Source organism: Delphinus delphis, chromosome 16 (assembly GCF_949987515.2).
Source record: "Delphinus delphis chromosome 16, mDelDel1.2, whole genome shotgun sequence".
NCBI lineage: Eukaryota > Metazoa > Chordata > Mammalia > Artiodactyla > Delphinidae > Delphinus > Delphinus delphis.
Genome location: NC_082698.1, coordinates 6269382 through 6283921, shown reverse-complemented (window position 1 = coordinate 6283921; position 14540 = coordinate 6269382). Strand labels below are relative to the sequence as shown.

The following is a 14540-nucleotide window of genomic DNA, read 5'->3' as shown; positions in this document are numbered from 1 at the left end:
ATTTATTTATTTTTTGCGGTACGTGGGTCTCTCACCGCCGTGGCCTCTCCCGCTGTGGAGCACAGGCTCCGGACGTGTAGGCCCAACGGCCACGGTCCCAGCCGCTCCGCGGCCCGCGGGATCCTCCCGTACCGGGGCACGAACCTGTGCCCCCCGCCTCGGCAGGCAGACTCTCAACCACTGCGCCACCAGGGAAGCCCCACAGCTTATTTTGATGCTGACCCTTTTATTCTGTTGTGATGCTGTCAAGGGGAATCTTATTTTTAGGCATAAGTACCCACTCACCCAACAGTGAGTCTTTTGATTTTACTTTTTTCTATTTGCTCAGTGGCTGTATATTCATGATCTCCACAACCTAATCACCCATCCTGTTGCTTGCCAAAGTGAGCTTTTCAAAGCTCTTTTACCAGAAAAAAGAAGTGGAGGCAGGAAGGCACACCCTAGGAATAATAATTAAACAAGTGATAAATGTTCTTGTCTTTTCTCAAAACCAGTTTTGTCAGTTGACCTCAATGAGCCTCTAAACCAGCATTGACAGAGGTTCACGAGGTCCAACGTGCTTTCTCAGCTGGACTGAGATTCAAAAGACACGATGGAGAGCTTGAGAGGTTAGTGCTACTCAGCCACGAAAAAGAATGAAATAATGTCATTTGCAGCAACATGGATGGGCCTAGAGATTGTCGTACTAAGTGAAGCAAGTCAGACAGAGAAAGACAAATACCATAAGATATCACTTATATGTGGAATCTAAAATACGACACCAATGAATCTATCTACGAAACAGGAACAGACTCACAGACATAGAGAACAGGCTTGTGGTTGCCAGTAGGGAGGGGGCGTGGGGGAGGGATGGATTGAGAGTTTGGAGTTAGCACCTACAAACTATTATATAGAAAATGAATAAACAACAAGGTCCTACCGTAGAGCACAAGGAACTATATTCAATATCCTGTAATAAACCATAATGGAAAAGAACATGAAAAGAATATCTATATATGTATAACTGATTCATTTTGCTGTACAGTAGAAATTAACACAACACTGTAAATCAACCCTACTTCAATAAAATACATTTTAAAAAAAGAGGTCAGTAGTTAAACCATTCTTTCCGATGCCGAATCTTTTGGGAAAACTGTTTTATGTTTGCGCATGTATGGGATCTAAGAAAAACAAAAGCAAACGTTTATCAAGTCTCAATTCCTTTTGAAAGGCCTCCTCCTGTTTGATTTCTACAATCGGTGGCCGTGCTGCAGCACTGGAAGAGCCGGGGCTTTGGGACTCACAATAATGGGCTGATCTGGTGTCAACCCTACACACTAGGAGACCCTAGTCAAGTTATGGGAACTTTTGAGACTCTGTTCCCTCATTTCTATGACGGGGACAAGGACAGCACCTGACCTGAGGTTCAGTGAGTCCCCCAGGCTCTCAGTAAACCTGAGTTACACTGAGGATGGCCATTGATCATGGGGAAGGGGACAGCTTGGCCCCTGAACATTAAGGATGTGAGGCGAGGGGAGCTCCTTGGAGCTGACCTTGTTTGCAACACTTGCCGTGTTTTAACACCGTAATAGTTCAGGATGGTGTCAGTAAGGGCTTCATACCTGTTTCCTTCACAGAGGGGTGTCCCCAGTGCCTAGCACATCACGGGAAGCCAATGAAGGCTGCTGAGTGACTGGGTGAGGAACTCCTGGGCCCTCCTTGGGAAACAAGAGGGAAGAAAGAAAATCTCCTCGTCGGAAACCCTGGGAGGTTCTGTACGTACTTTGTATATTAAATAAAAAGTACAGTCATCGCTCAAGGATCTCAGCTTCCCTGCCTCCATCTCCTCCTTACTTGTTTCAGTGAGTGAGGCTCCCGCTTCCCTGAGTCCTGTGCTCATTCTGGGCGCTCCCCCCCCAACCAGGCTGGGCTGGTCCTCCAGAACCTCATCACACCACGCAGATGCTGAGCACCATTTTGAAAGAGGCAGTGGGAGACCTCAAGGAAAGACACTTGAGTTTGACTCCTTTTTATTCCATTGAACTCTGGGAACAGAGTGTCTTCCCTGTAATTCCTTTCCTTGCCCTTAAACCAAGAGACACGCTTTAGATGAATGGGAACGTTCTGGCTCACTAACATGCCATTTGTTGGGCATCCCCACTATTAGTTACTGTGCTGGGCACGGCATGCAGTAGCAGTCAGTCCATAAAGAAACAAAGCTGAGTGGGGTCTGACCAGTAAAATTTACTCCACTCTGGTATTAATTTGCCCAGTGGCTTGAACAATGCAGGGTTCTGAGGGTTAACTTTCTGTCTCTTGCAAGAAAGCAGTAACTGTCTATTTCCAAGAGTTTTGTTCATTTCAGCTCTTATCCAAAACTCAAGGGAGTAGGAGATGCCACGTCACACTCTACTATTGATGTATCGGCAGGACACGTCATCAGTGGGGCATAGCAATGACACTGCTGGCTACAATGTGGCAAAGGAAACTCACATCTGGATGAGTAGCGGGTCATGATTTCATCGGCTGCATATGCTTAGGGATAGGCTAGATAGATATCTCTGAAATCAAAGACCAGAATGCATACCTGATCCCTTGTCACATAATTCCTTCATTCTTTTATCTGGAGGATTAAGGGAAAGTACACTATGATGGGTAATTCATGGTTAACCTTGATGCGTAAGCTCGTTTGCATCTCCATCCTCAAGTACTTAGGGATTGAAAATTTTCATCAACTTCGATCAACTTTCATCAATGCTCCGAAACTGCTGTTGTTTCGATGGCATGGGGGAGGTGAGGGACAGAAGTGAGAGAAGGATGCGGCGGAACCCCACTTACAATGCCCATTCTCATCCAGTTGACTAACATTTTCTTACCCGGAAGTCTCCGTGTTGGGATGAGAAATCTTGCATGAGAAACATGATGTTTAAAGACCAAGGGGTTTACTAAACGAAACTTAAAATAAATGAAGAAGTATATAAGCAGTTGAAACTTGATCCAGACCACAACATGCCCTATTGCTGCCTCACCTCCAATTTCAAGCTGTAGGACACTGTCACGCAGGGTTTCGGGCCACCTCCTGGGGCCAGCAAGCTCCCAGCTAGAGGTTGGGCACTGCTCAGCCCCACCTGGTACCACCAGCGGCCCACTGGCCATGCCCTTCCTAGGCGGTAACCTCTCTTTATAGGAGAGTCTGTGTGTGTGTGTGTGTGTGCGCGCGTGTGTGTGCATGTGTGTGCGTTTCCTCTGGTGGTTTGGAGCAATCGTAGAGATTTGTGATAAGGAGGTACAGAGTAGAAGGCTTGTGATTATTCAATTGTTTGTTTTGTCTAATACCTCTCCCATATCCCTTTTCCTAGGAACAAAACCCTTTTTCTTATGGGAAACCTATTTCATATGGTTCAGGTAGGGTTAACGTTCCCAACAAATGCCAGAGGGATGGGCATGAAATTCAAGTCTGGCCCATCGAGTGTGCCATGCCACCGGTCATAAGACTGGGTCATGATGGGTACATGACCAAAGCCGGGTGCAACAGCATCTTCCTTGGAACCCAACTGCTCGAGCTGGTCGGATGAGGGGCCTGGGCTGCTGTGTTACTAGCCATCACTGGCTGAGTCCTTCAGGGTCTCCCTCCATCACCACCTTCCCTCGAGCCCGGGGACCCTGCTGCTCTCATTTATCCCGGTGGGATGTCCCCTCTTTGCATCTATCACACTTGCTTTTGCCTTTTGTGACGTCTCGAGGCTCCTGCCTCACTGTAAAAACCCCTGTGGACTGAGATGGTGCCTCAGGCCTGCACAGAGCAGGTGTGTTCCAAGAACGAACGAGTGAAAACCACAGGGAAAGCAATTTAGGGAAAGCACATCCTGTCTCCGCCGGCCTCCCCAGAGGAAGTCAGTTGTGGTTTCCGTAGAACAAAGCATCTTGGGTAAATGAACACTGTCTCCTGGTCTGCCTTTTCTGTGACTCTGGGTGTTCACTTATTCATTTACATCACACGAAGTATTACCGTGCTGTCTTAAGAGGAAAGAAGATATAAAGTCACAAAAAGACAGACATTTTACTTCCTGGAAAGGAAAACTGTCATTCCCTCAAAGTTTAGACAAAGTAAGAAATCCTATAAGCAAGGAAACCAGAAAGGGGGTTCCGTGCTGACCTCGGGAGCAGGGACAGCTCTTGCAATAAAAGAAAACATCATTATAGGAAACAGACTAGAAGATGCAAACCCTGAGTACCCTGGCTGTCAGGACCTACTGGTGCCGGGAAGGACAGCGGAGGAGGGTCCGGCCAAGCGTTTCGCGTGGCTTCTGTGTGTGAGCAGCCAGCTGGCGTCTATCTTAGAGACAGAAGGGTCAATAATCTAAAAGGTGTAAATGACTTCTATCCACTTGTAAGACGTTATAAAGGTACAGGTCTGGCTTCAAATCTGCTGCACTTAAAGGTGTCTGTCTTCATGAAGACGAGAGACTTCGTGTCTGTCTCATGAAAAAAAGTGACAAGTTTTCTTATCACCACTATAACAATTTACAGCCTTTGAATTCTTAATAACGGAGCTCTTAGATGTTCTGCCGTTATCAAAAGATGAAATTTAGCCTTTCAGAGGGAATTTTGACATCGTACCGTATTTTATAATTCTATAAGAAGCGATGGAATTTAATTACCAGGTTTATCTTCAGAGTTATATAACAATTATATTTATAATTGTACTTTGGGAGTTCCCGATGTCATTATGTCTTTTGAAAGAGAGATGACGACATCTTGTACTAAGCCCACAATTTACTTGATCTAATCTTTTCCTTAAAACGCACATCCGTTATGCAAATGCACGTCCCCAGTTCAGTCACCTCAGCTTCTCCCCCATCACTAATTTCCCCAACCCCTGTCACTAATGTCCACAGACAAAGGCATCTTCACAGCAACTGAAGCCTGCTTGTTCTCCCCATAATTCTCCCTCTGTCTTGCTTTTCCACATTGACCTTCAGGTCCATCGGAAAATGAAGTCCAAGCAAACACATTCTATCATTCCTTTCTCGCACAGTGGGACAAAAAGGAGACTTCCCTGCCTCCTCCACATTACGACTCTTGGCAAAAATCCCTTTTCTTCCCATCTGTAGCCACCAGAGTCGTGGACGATTAGTAACTGTACTGCTCCAGGTATGTCGTCATAAAGCAAATTCATTGAAACTAGCCTGGCAGATAAACACTGAAGATGCCCGTAAAAATCGTCTGGCCCGCTCACACTGCATCAATCAGGTGACACTATTTTCTGGTGAGTGATAAAACAGATAGAACTAAGATATTTCAGGACTTCCTCGATGCAGACTGTTTGTGATTCTAGACACACAGTTATCTGTAAGATTAATTTCCAACCGTTTTCAGCGATCATGCTAGCGGTTTGGATAAATGACGTTGGCAAAAATAAATTTTGTGCCTGAAGAAACACATCAGCTGTGTTTTGGAAGGAATAAAGGTCACGTCACACTGACAGAAAATCTTCGTGGCTATTAAGACTGAAGTGGACAGAGGGCTAAATACAAGGTACGGTGTGAGTTGCACATAACGTTTATGGGTTTGACATCACCAGATAGTCTTGAGATGCAAGATTTGTGGAAGAAAAATCACTGAGAAAAAAAAAAAGTCAACTCCGGGCCAGCAAGAATATCATCAACAATAATAACTAGGAAAACAAGTGGATGAACAAAAGTCCCAAAAGGTATTCTAAAAGTATATGACTTTGCCAGTTACGAGTTGCAGGCATATGTTTTGAATTTTCTATCATTTATTTGTAGAAAGATTTGGAAGCAGGATTATTTTATTGAAATATAATGCTGGATTGAGAAAAGTCCATCTCAAAAGGGAATAGTTAGCTGGAAGGAAGGGCTTCATCTGGTCAGTGTTTGGGTAGCCAGATTTGGGGAGTGAGTAACTAACTGACTTCCTGAGTGTAACGGAGGATTCTGGCCAAGTTGCCAATGGCGAGGGCCGGCAGAGCAAGAGCTCGGCGACTCCTAGATTTATGAGTTACTGTCTTCACAGGGGGTCAGAAATGACCCCAAAGCAAATGTGGCCCTGATCCCAGAGCGTTTGCTAAAGGATGGGAAATGAAAGATTGCAAATGTATCCTTGACAATAAGTTTTCCTCTTCCGAAACATGAAAAGCTAATTCAAAGCAACCACTGTAACACAGCAATATGCTGCTCTCAGCCTGGCACATCTAGCTGGCCGGGACCTGGCCGAGGAAGTGACCTCTGCCCCTGGAACTGTGACAGTCACATCCCGACTCTACTGCAGAGGTCCAGGTAAGAGTGCACTGGGACTGTGGGAAGTACGTCACTCTGGCAGACCAGGGCTCTTGGTCAGCATCTCACAATAGCAGGACGTCGTTGAACCGTTAGCAAATGAGAGAAGGGGGTAGCAGATGGGGTTCTCTGCGCTCCAGGTCACAGCCCAAGCTCTGGACAAGCAGAAGTGACCGCAGTTCCCTGAGATGGCCCCCCGTTCCTGTGCACCTTAGCCCTTGCTCTTCCACACGCAGGAAGTCCCCTCCTCTCCCACCCCGGCAATGACCGCTCCAAGGCAACCTCGGCTTGGAGCCTTCCTGCTTGGCTCCCCTACCCCTTTCACCCCAGGCTGAGCCCCCTCTCTCTTCCCATCAGATCTCAGCCCTCCCCACGGCCCCAGGCACTGCGCAAGCTGCATGCCACTGCATGTGATATATACATGTAATGTACTCACATATACGAAATAGATAATAAGCCATGTTGGAGGGCAATGATACACCCGTGCCGTAGACGCATTACTCTCCCCACTTTACAGACGGGGTACAACAAGGTTGAGTAACCTGCTGAAGGTCACCCTGCCAATAAGTGGTCTGTTCACTGCCTATGGTAGCCGGAAAATGGCCCCCCAAAGGGGTCCATGCCCTAATCCTTGGAACCTGTGACTATGTGACCTTACTTGGCAGAAAGGACTTTGAAGACGTGATTAAGTTACGGATCTTGAGATGGGGAGACGATGCTGGGTGATCTGGTCCAATATAATCACAAGGGTCCTTACCAGAAGGAGGAGGGAGGGTCAGAGTCAGAGAAGGAAATTTGACCACAAAAGCAGAAGTCAGAGAGAGACAGAGACTTGAAGATTCTGTGCTGCTGGCCTTGAAGGTGGGTGAAGGGGCCAGGGGCCAAGGAGCTGCAGGCGGCCTCTCAAAGCTGGAAAAGGCCAGGAGACAGATTTTCCCCTAGAGTCTCCGAAGGTAACGCTGCCCTGCCAGCATCTTGATCTTAGGACGTCCGACCCCAAGAACTAGAAGATGATAAATTTGTGTTGTCGTAAGCCACTGAGTTAGAGCACACACAGGAAACTCACATGGTGCCCTTGAACCTGACAGTGAGGCTGCCACACTGATATAAGGAAAGGAACGCACCACATTTGCAAAGGGGGTGGGTGAAGGCCCTTCCAAGAAGCCCCCTGGTACAGAGGGCCACTGTACCAGTGCCACAGCTGGTGGTGGCACTAAATTCTCTGCTCTCCCGAGGAAGTCTGTGCGGTGATTGCAAGAACTAAGAAGGGGTTGGCCGAGGTAGATGGAACCCCAGGAAGTCACCAGCCTGAGGGGCTCCCCAAGCCTGGTCCCCATGCTGGTTGTTTGGAATTTCTGACGTCAGAGATGTTTTAGTCTATGTGCCATGGCCCCCTCATGGCAAGCCCACCGTCGCCCGGGCAAAAGCGTCCTCAGTCACCAGGGTGAGGATGGGAGGGGAGAGAAGGGGCCGGCCCGGAGCCCCGGGGAGGCAGCCCCTGCCCTGGGGGTGGTGCGGTCCCCGGGGTCCCCACCCTCGCTCCCAAGGATGTTGAGGGTTCCAAGCAGGTAACTCCACTGCTTTTGAGAAGCTCAGCCTGTGAGTCATGCTATCAGTTTGTCCGCCTGTCTGGGTCTGTCTCTGGTCAGGCAGCTCGAGAAGGACTAATCGGATGAGATAATGAATACCAGCCTTGGTCACCATGAATCAAAGGCGCGTAGCCAGCTGAGTCACTCGGTGGTGGGAGCTCAGAGGACGGCGGGGCTCCATCTGACTCACTCTGGAACTGGGGCCAGACGCCCTAATCCAGCAGGGCACCAAAGACCACATTTCACTCCAACAGCTCCAAGTGCTGTGTGTGCTCTGGCCACGGAATGCTCCTTGGAAGGGAGTGTCATAAGATCCCCTGTAACTCGAGAAGGGGAGATTACCGAGTCCGGAGAAAGGCTGGGAAGGGACGGCCACTAGGGATGCTTCAGGCCATGAAGCTTTGGCCTGCAGCACGAGTCACTGTCCCAAAGTGACCCCACTTGGCTAAAAGGTGTCTGAAGTCACTACGCCACTCAGAGCCCATACAACCATGTGACGTGTGTACAGTGAGTGACTACTTTGTGCTTGTCATTGAGGAGCTTTGGAAGCGGTAAGCCCTACCTTGCCTGGGCCCTCCTGCCTAGCCAGGGAGGAGGCCAGGGCCCAAGGACAAAGCACTAAGGCTCCAGGCACCACCAGCTTCTCCTTCCACCTGCCCAAGCACATCCGTGAAACCTGAGGCACTGGAAGAACTCTCCAGAGAATGAGATAAATGGAGGCTGTGTTAGCCCTTGTTGCTGCATCCAGGCTGCTCTCTCTGTTCCCTCAGAAATTTCCCAGCGCACAAGGGCATCTTTGGCTTTGGGGGGTGGTGACTGGGCTCCATGACTGGCCCCAGCCCCAAGAAACATCTGCCCCGTTCTCCACGCTTGGGTCACGGCTTTCACGTCACACTGAAAACCCAAGCTCTGAGGTTTAGTCATTGTTTTCCGCCCTCGTTTACTTCCTTCATCACCCCTAGACCCAAAACCTCACCATAAAGACTGACAAAGGCCCGTATCGGACTTCTCTCCCCTGCAGAGCCTGGACTTGCCTGGCCCTCTGCCTGGGCCCGGCTGGTCACAGTGTCCTTGCCACAGCTGGGGCCCCTGGCCAGAACTGAGGTCACCCTGCCACCAACGGGCAGAGGGAGAAGAATGACAAGATAGTTGGGGCCACAGTCTTGGAAAATACCCTGTGGGATTCACCGCCAGAATCCTCAACGCAGGAGACAAGCGGCCAACCCTGGGGTGACAAGCCCATGCCCTGGGCTGCCCACCAGGCCCTGGATCTCCGGCCCCAGAAGACGGGGCAGTGGAGGAGAGAGAGACACAGGGGACTCAGTCTTCCCCGTTTCACATCTGTGCATCCACTTAATTCTAGAGCACCTGTGGGACTTCCGATCACTGGCTCTTTGGGGTGACGGCACAGCGTGAGAACTACACCTGGGCTCTGGGTCACAAGGACCTGGGTTCAAATCCCAGCCTCATGACCTTGGGAAATAACTTCCAGCCTCTGAGTCTGAGCTTTGCCTTCCATAAAGCTGTCATCATTGTCTCTCCCTCAGGGGTCATGGGAGAGTTACAAGGGCCAAACCATACGGAGCCCAGGCCCAGCGGCCCATGCCCGGGAAGTGGTGGACAGTCTCTAAGGGATCCAATCACGCAGCGGCCGCTTCCTGGCCACCTTCCCACCTGGGTGCTTTTTCTGGGACACACGGGTCTGTCACTCTACCTTCAAGAACCAGAAAGGGGAGCTTCCCTGGTGGCGCAGTGGTTACGAATCCACCTGCCAATGCAGGGGACACGATTCGAGCCCTGGTCTGGGGAGATCCCACATGCCATGGAGCAACTAAGCCCATGTGCCACAACTACTGAGCCTGCGTTCTAGAGCCCATGAGCCACAACTACTGAGCCTGCAAGCCACAACTACTGAAGCCTGCGTGCCTATAGCCCGTGCTCCGCAACAAGAGAAGCCACCACAGTGAGAGGCCCGCGCACTGCAACGAAGAGTAGCCCCCTCTCACCGCAACTAGAGAAAGCCCACGCGCAGCAACGAAGACCCAACGCAGCCAAAAATAAATAAAACAAAATAAATAAATTAAAAAAAAAAACTTGAAAAGAACCTCAAAGGTGTTCAGGGCCCTTAAACATCTGTCTCCGTGTTCTTCCTCTGGAGCCCGGGCCTCCCACTCTGGGCTACCCCTCTGCACATCCTTCCCCATCACAGACTCACACATCAGGTCTGCCCTGGGCCTTCCCGAGGCAGCCCCCCGGCCCTCCAGCAGCACTGACTTTCTCTCCAGCACCCTCTGCCCTTGGTTGGGGTCCTTGCTTGGGCTCTAAGAAGCACTAACACAGTCAGGGCAGTGGTGGGAAGTTCTGCCGTCTGTCTGCCCAACTCCCTGTTAAGCTGTCTGAGGGCAGGGGTCCTGGCTGGTTTATCCCTGTCACCCCACGGGCACACAGTAGGTGCTCACACATCTCTGTCTGGACTGGACTGAGCTCCTTGGGGCAGGCTCTGGGCAGCACCCACTTCTGCGTGCCCAGTACCTGGCAGGGCCCCAGTCCCACCAGAGCCAATCGCTCCAGCTGAACAGAAGGAAGCTTTTTCGAAAGCGCACTCCGGGAGGGATGCTCATGGGAACAGAGAGTGGGCGCCCTGGCCCTGGCCCTCTGCACCCAGGTGGTGGTGGCCACGTACCTGGTCCCCAGAGGGTGATGCACTGCTGCTCGTGGGTCTGGCAGATGCCGTTGTAGCAGTAGCCGTCCACTCCCTGACACGGGTGCCCGTCGTGCAGGTACACGTTGGCCGGGCAGTGAGGACTGGCTCCCGTGCAGAACTCCGGGAGGTCGCAGGAGTTGCTAGAGTCCCTGCACGCCGTTCCTGCAGGCTTCAGCTGAAAGGAGAGAGCCGTTTATAGCTCGTGACTGCGGGAAAGGGGGAAGCAGGGTCTCAGCCACACTCCGGACGTGGATAGGAACAGAACCATCCTCTTGTAGCTTCACACAGAGGGGCGAGGATTTCAAAGGAAGTTCCCTTTACCGCAGAGAGAGCTCATTAAATAAACAGCCTTGCTCTGGGCTCTGAGGTTCACCTTTCCATTATGGGGGGTAACTAAGATCAGCCCCTTTTTAATTTCATGCAACATCAGGGTTTTCTGGTGAGCAGCACCAGAAAGTGCCAGGTGGCTGGCACCTGGCACCTCGGTGGCGGGGGGAGCGGGTGCTGCCTCATGGACCCATTGATTCTTAAGAACAAGATCTCTGGTCACCAACACCACCGTGTGTTTTAAGAAGACGTTTGCGCTTAAAGCGTTAGCCTTTGTGGGCAAGGTGACAAAAATAATTCCAAGGGCACACTTACAACAGCGATTTTACTTTGCCATCAAATCATAGAGCTGGAAACCTGTCTGTAGGACTTCACAGGGGCATGTAGAGAAGTAAAGCAAGGGAGCTGCACAGGATGTTAGGAACAACAATGCCAAACGATGCCTCATCTTTTTGCAGTTGAAGAACTTATGGCTCAGGGTGGCTTGTCTGAGGTTACGCAACCAGTGACCTGTCCCACCCCTGAAGCACCCTCCAGGCACCTCCACCACCAGCTGCCTCTTTTAACCTTCGTTCCCCGTAAGTTAATTACAAGTAGGAAGGGGATGAAGGATACTTTAAGCTGAATGTAAAACGTCGTAACGCACTTCGCAAACACTGTGCTCTACTAGGGGCGCTGAGAGGGAGTTTCCTGCAAGCAGAATGCCAAGATCAATTGCTTAATTAAAAGGAAATAAAACTCTTGGAACCTTTGAATCAAAAGCTCAGGCTTTGACTCTGGCAGATCTCAGCTCTGAATAATGAGACAAACAACAGAATTGCCGAAATGAATGCAGGCACGGTGGCAGAAAATGGCAAAAGTCTAAAACTGCCACTCTTGGCTGGGCTGGGTCAGCCAGCACCTTCTGCTGGGGGCACGTCAAGATCAAGATGTTGACACAAGATCCCTGGAAAAATCCACGCAGCTCCTCACCCAGCAGGCAGACGTTCTTGGGATGGAGCAGAGGGACCCGGCATGAGTCCCCACAGCAGTGGGGACTGGTTTTCGAAACCTTCCTCCAACAGCAGACCCGGAACATTTAACATGGAGCTGGAGTTCTTTGGTCTACTTACCAAAGAACTCATAAATTATAAATTATTATAATTTATATAATTATTATAATTTATCACAGATGACTTAGCATTAGAATATACATTTCACATGAAGATTGGAAGATAATAAAAATAGGAGATAGATGGTACCAACTTGCGTGATAAGGATTACAGTGTCCACAGCAGCGAGTGCTGGGAAGTGGCCCCGTCCCATCGCTTGCCCTGCGTCACTGTCGAACCAGCTGACTGCGCGGGTGACCTCGGGACCAGGAGGACGCTCACCTGGCAGTTTTCACAGCACAGTCCGTGTGCGCAGACAGCATCCGGCTTCAGGGTACAGGTGGTGGCGTTGCAGCAGAGATTCAGACACTCCTGGAGACGGGAACGGGTTTGACAGGGTCACGTGGCACAAATACTCACAGAAAGCAAAGGTCACACCTTAAGTGATTGAAAAGGGAGGAAAGAACCAGAGGGCCTGGCTCTGGAGATGAAAACTAGCCGGACTGAGGAGTATCTTCCTCTGGAAGAAAGCAAAGCTTCTGGTAAGTGTTTATGAACTGCCTGGGAGGGCGTGTCCCTGGGAAAAGTCAGTAGCACTCAAGCGTCTTTCATGGTGGGGTGAGGGACCCGGACGGGAAGGCTGGCTGGCTCGGGAGCCATTCATGTCAGCAGCGGGTGAGGCTGTGTGTGTGTGTGTGTCTGTCTGATGGCTGCTGGCCTTAATGCAGTGAATAATACCAGGACCACTGGAGTCCTATGAACTTACTTATTTAAAAATCTACAGAGATGCATACACACGTTACCCTTCAGAGACTGATCCAGAGTTTAATCTAGAGCATATTGGCAGGAAATGAAGTCCAATCAATTGTGTTTGAAACACAGTTCCCTGCAATCCAACCAGACGCCGTAGCTGGATCCTTGCTCAGCACAGGTGGGCTGTCTCACCTGATGAGACCCTCCTCAGGTCAGAAATGCACCTCAGAACGAGCAAGAGGCTGAGAAGGAGATCCGTGGGCTGTGCCCATTGATCTGCAAAGGATTTAAACAGATCAAAGAGTAGCTGGATTGTCCTCTGTGAAATGAACCCTAGAGAGGAAGTGAACTGCTCTGTTACACTGTGCTTCACAGCCACCTAATTTTTTCTAACAAAATGAAACAAGAGATTGATACCTTTTGCTCAGCTCTCAACAAAAGGCCTGTACATATCTATCCAGGATATTTATGACATCTTGTGCTTTAGAACATTCCAGTAACTTGGAGTTTACACATTTTAGAAGCAATTGATTATCATTAGAAAGAAGAGCTCAATAGAGTCTTCAGGATTGAATTTACCAATGTCCTTTTATTTTATTTAATATGATATGTGCTGAAGAATTTCTATGCTATGGCTAGAGTGAAGCCCATCACATACTATTTTAATAGTATAATAGTTTACTCCCCAAAACCATCTTCCATGAATGAATTTATTAGTATCATAAACGCAATGAATAAAATGTTGATAATCCAGACGGTTTATGGCTCACCAGTATCTGAACTGTACCGTTTGTAAAACTCTACGAACGATGCTCCCTTCTACTGTTTGCTCCTATCATACATACATCCCAAATTATTAAATTTTAAATTTGCTCAAGGACTTTATAAACATCCGGAGTGTGTAATATATACAGTAAGATAAAACTGCCAACCAGAAGTCATAGCTTTCAGGACGGGAAAGGTTTCTAACTCATGGACTTACAATCCGAAAACACTTAGGAACTTGTTTTGTGCTTTTAAACGGAGGCCATCCGTGGCACTCCTGATCAGTGCCATCCCACGTACAGCAGTGCTGTCCTGTACATCATGGTCTAAATGGCTCTCCTAATAACACATTAGCCAACTTACAGACTTCCTTGCACTTCTAAGTTAAATCAGCCATCCTAAAACTGGGTCCTAAGATCCTTTAAGAACTAACTCCCACCCCCCCACCAAATCGCTAAATAACATACGCAGCAGTTCAAATGGAAACACAGCCAAGTCGAATGGTTTTGACTTCAAAGGGGATTGATAATGTGAGAGAGATAACTAAGTTTAAAAGATATTTGCAAGCTACTGGCGTCCTATTGACTTTAAACAAGGAGATAAGGCTGCTTTCCCAACCCTATTAGCTTGGAAGAACGAGCAAGTCGTCAGGAAATCCTCATGGTGGATGTAAATCCAGTGCCCTGGACAGAACGCTTCAGCATTCATTTGCCTTTTAGCTACCCAGCATCTATTCCTTCCGCAGAACTCTATCAGAAGAGACAAATTCTTCATCTGTTGATGCATTTACTAGTTTAGTACTCAATAGAGAAGTTCAGCAGAGCCAACGAACCCTAAGTCTCCAAAGAAGAAAGAGTAATGAATGAAGCCATTAGAGAATTCTCAGCAAATGCCCTAATTGTCATCCTTGGGTTGTAGGTAGTAGACAGAGATTCTTAATCACAATGAACTGGGGTTAAGACAATAATGCACCTTCTTGAAAACAGTGGCCATTATCTCTGGGAGCAAGGGAACAGAAACTGGTTCCAGTCAT

General features: G+C 49.0%; 1 protein-coding gene across 1 annotated transcript in view; it reads right to left on the bottom strand.

Moving 5' to 3' along the window:
- ADAM12 (ADAM metallopeptidase domain 12) overlaps positions 1-14540 on the bottom strand; it is a 386817-nt gene that overhangs the window by 47370 nt on the left and 324907 nt on the right. Inside the window, exons 13-14 of the mRNA XM_060033517.1 lie at positions 12272-12361; positions 10551-10746 (exon numbers count right to left, since the gene is read on the bottom strand). Coding sequence (XP_059889500.1) covers positions 10551-10746; positions 12272-12361 — 286 coding nt within the window. The remainder of the gene's footprint in view (positions 1-10550; positions 10747-12271; positions 12362-14540) is intronic.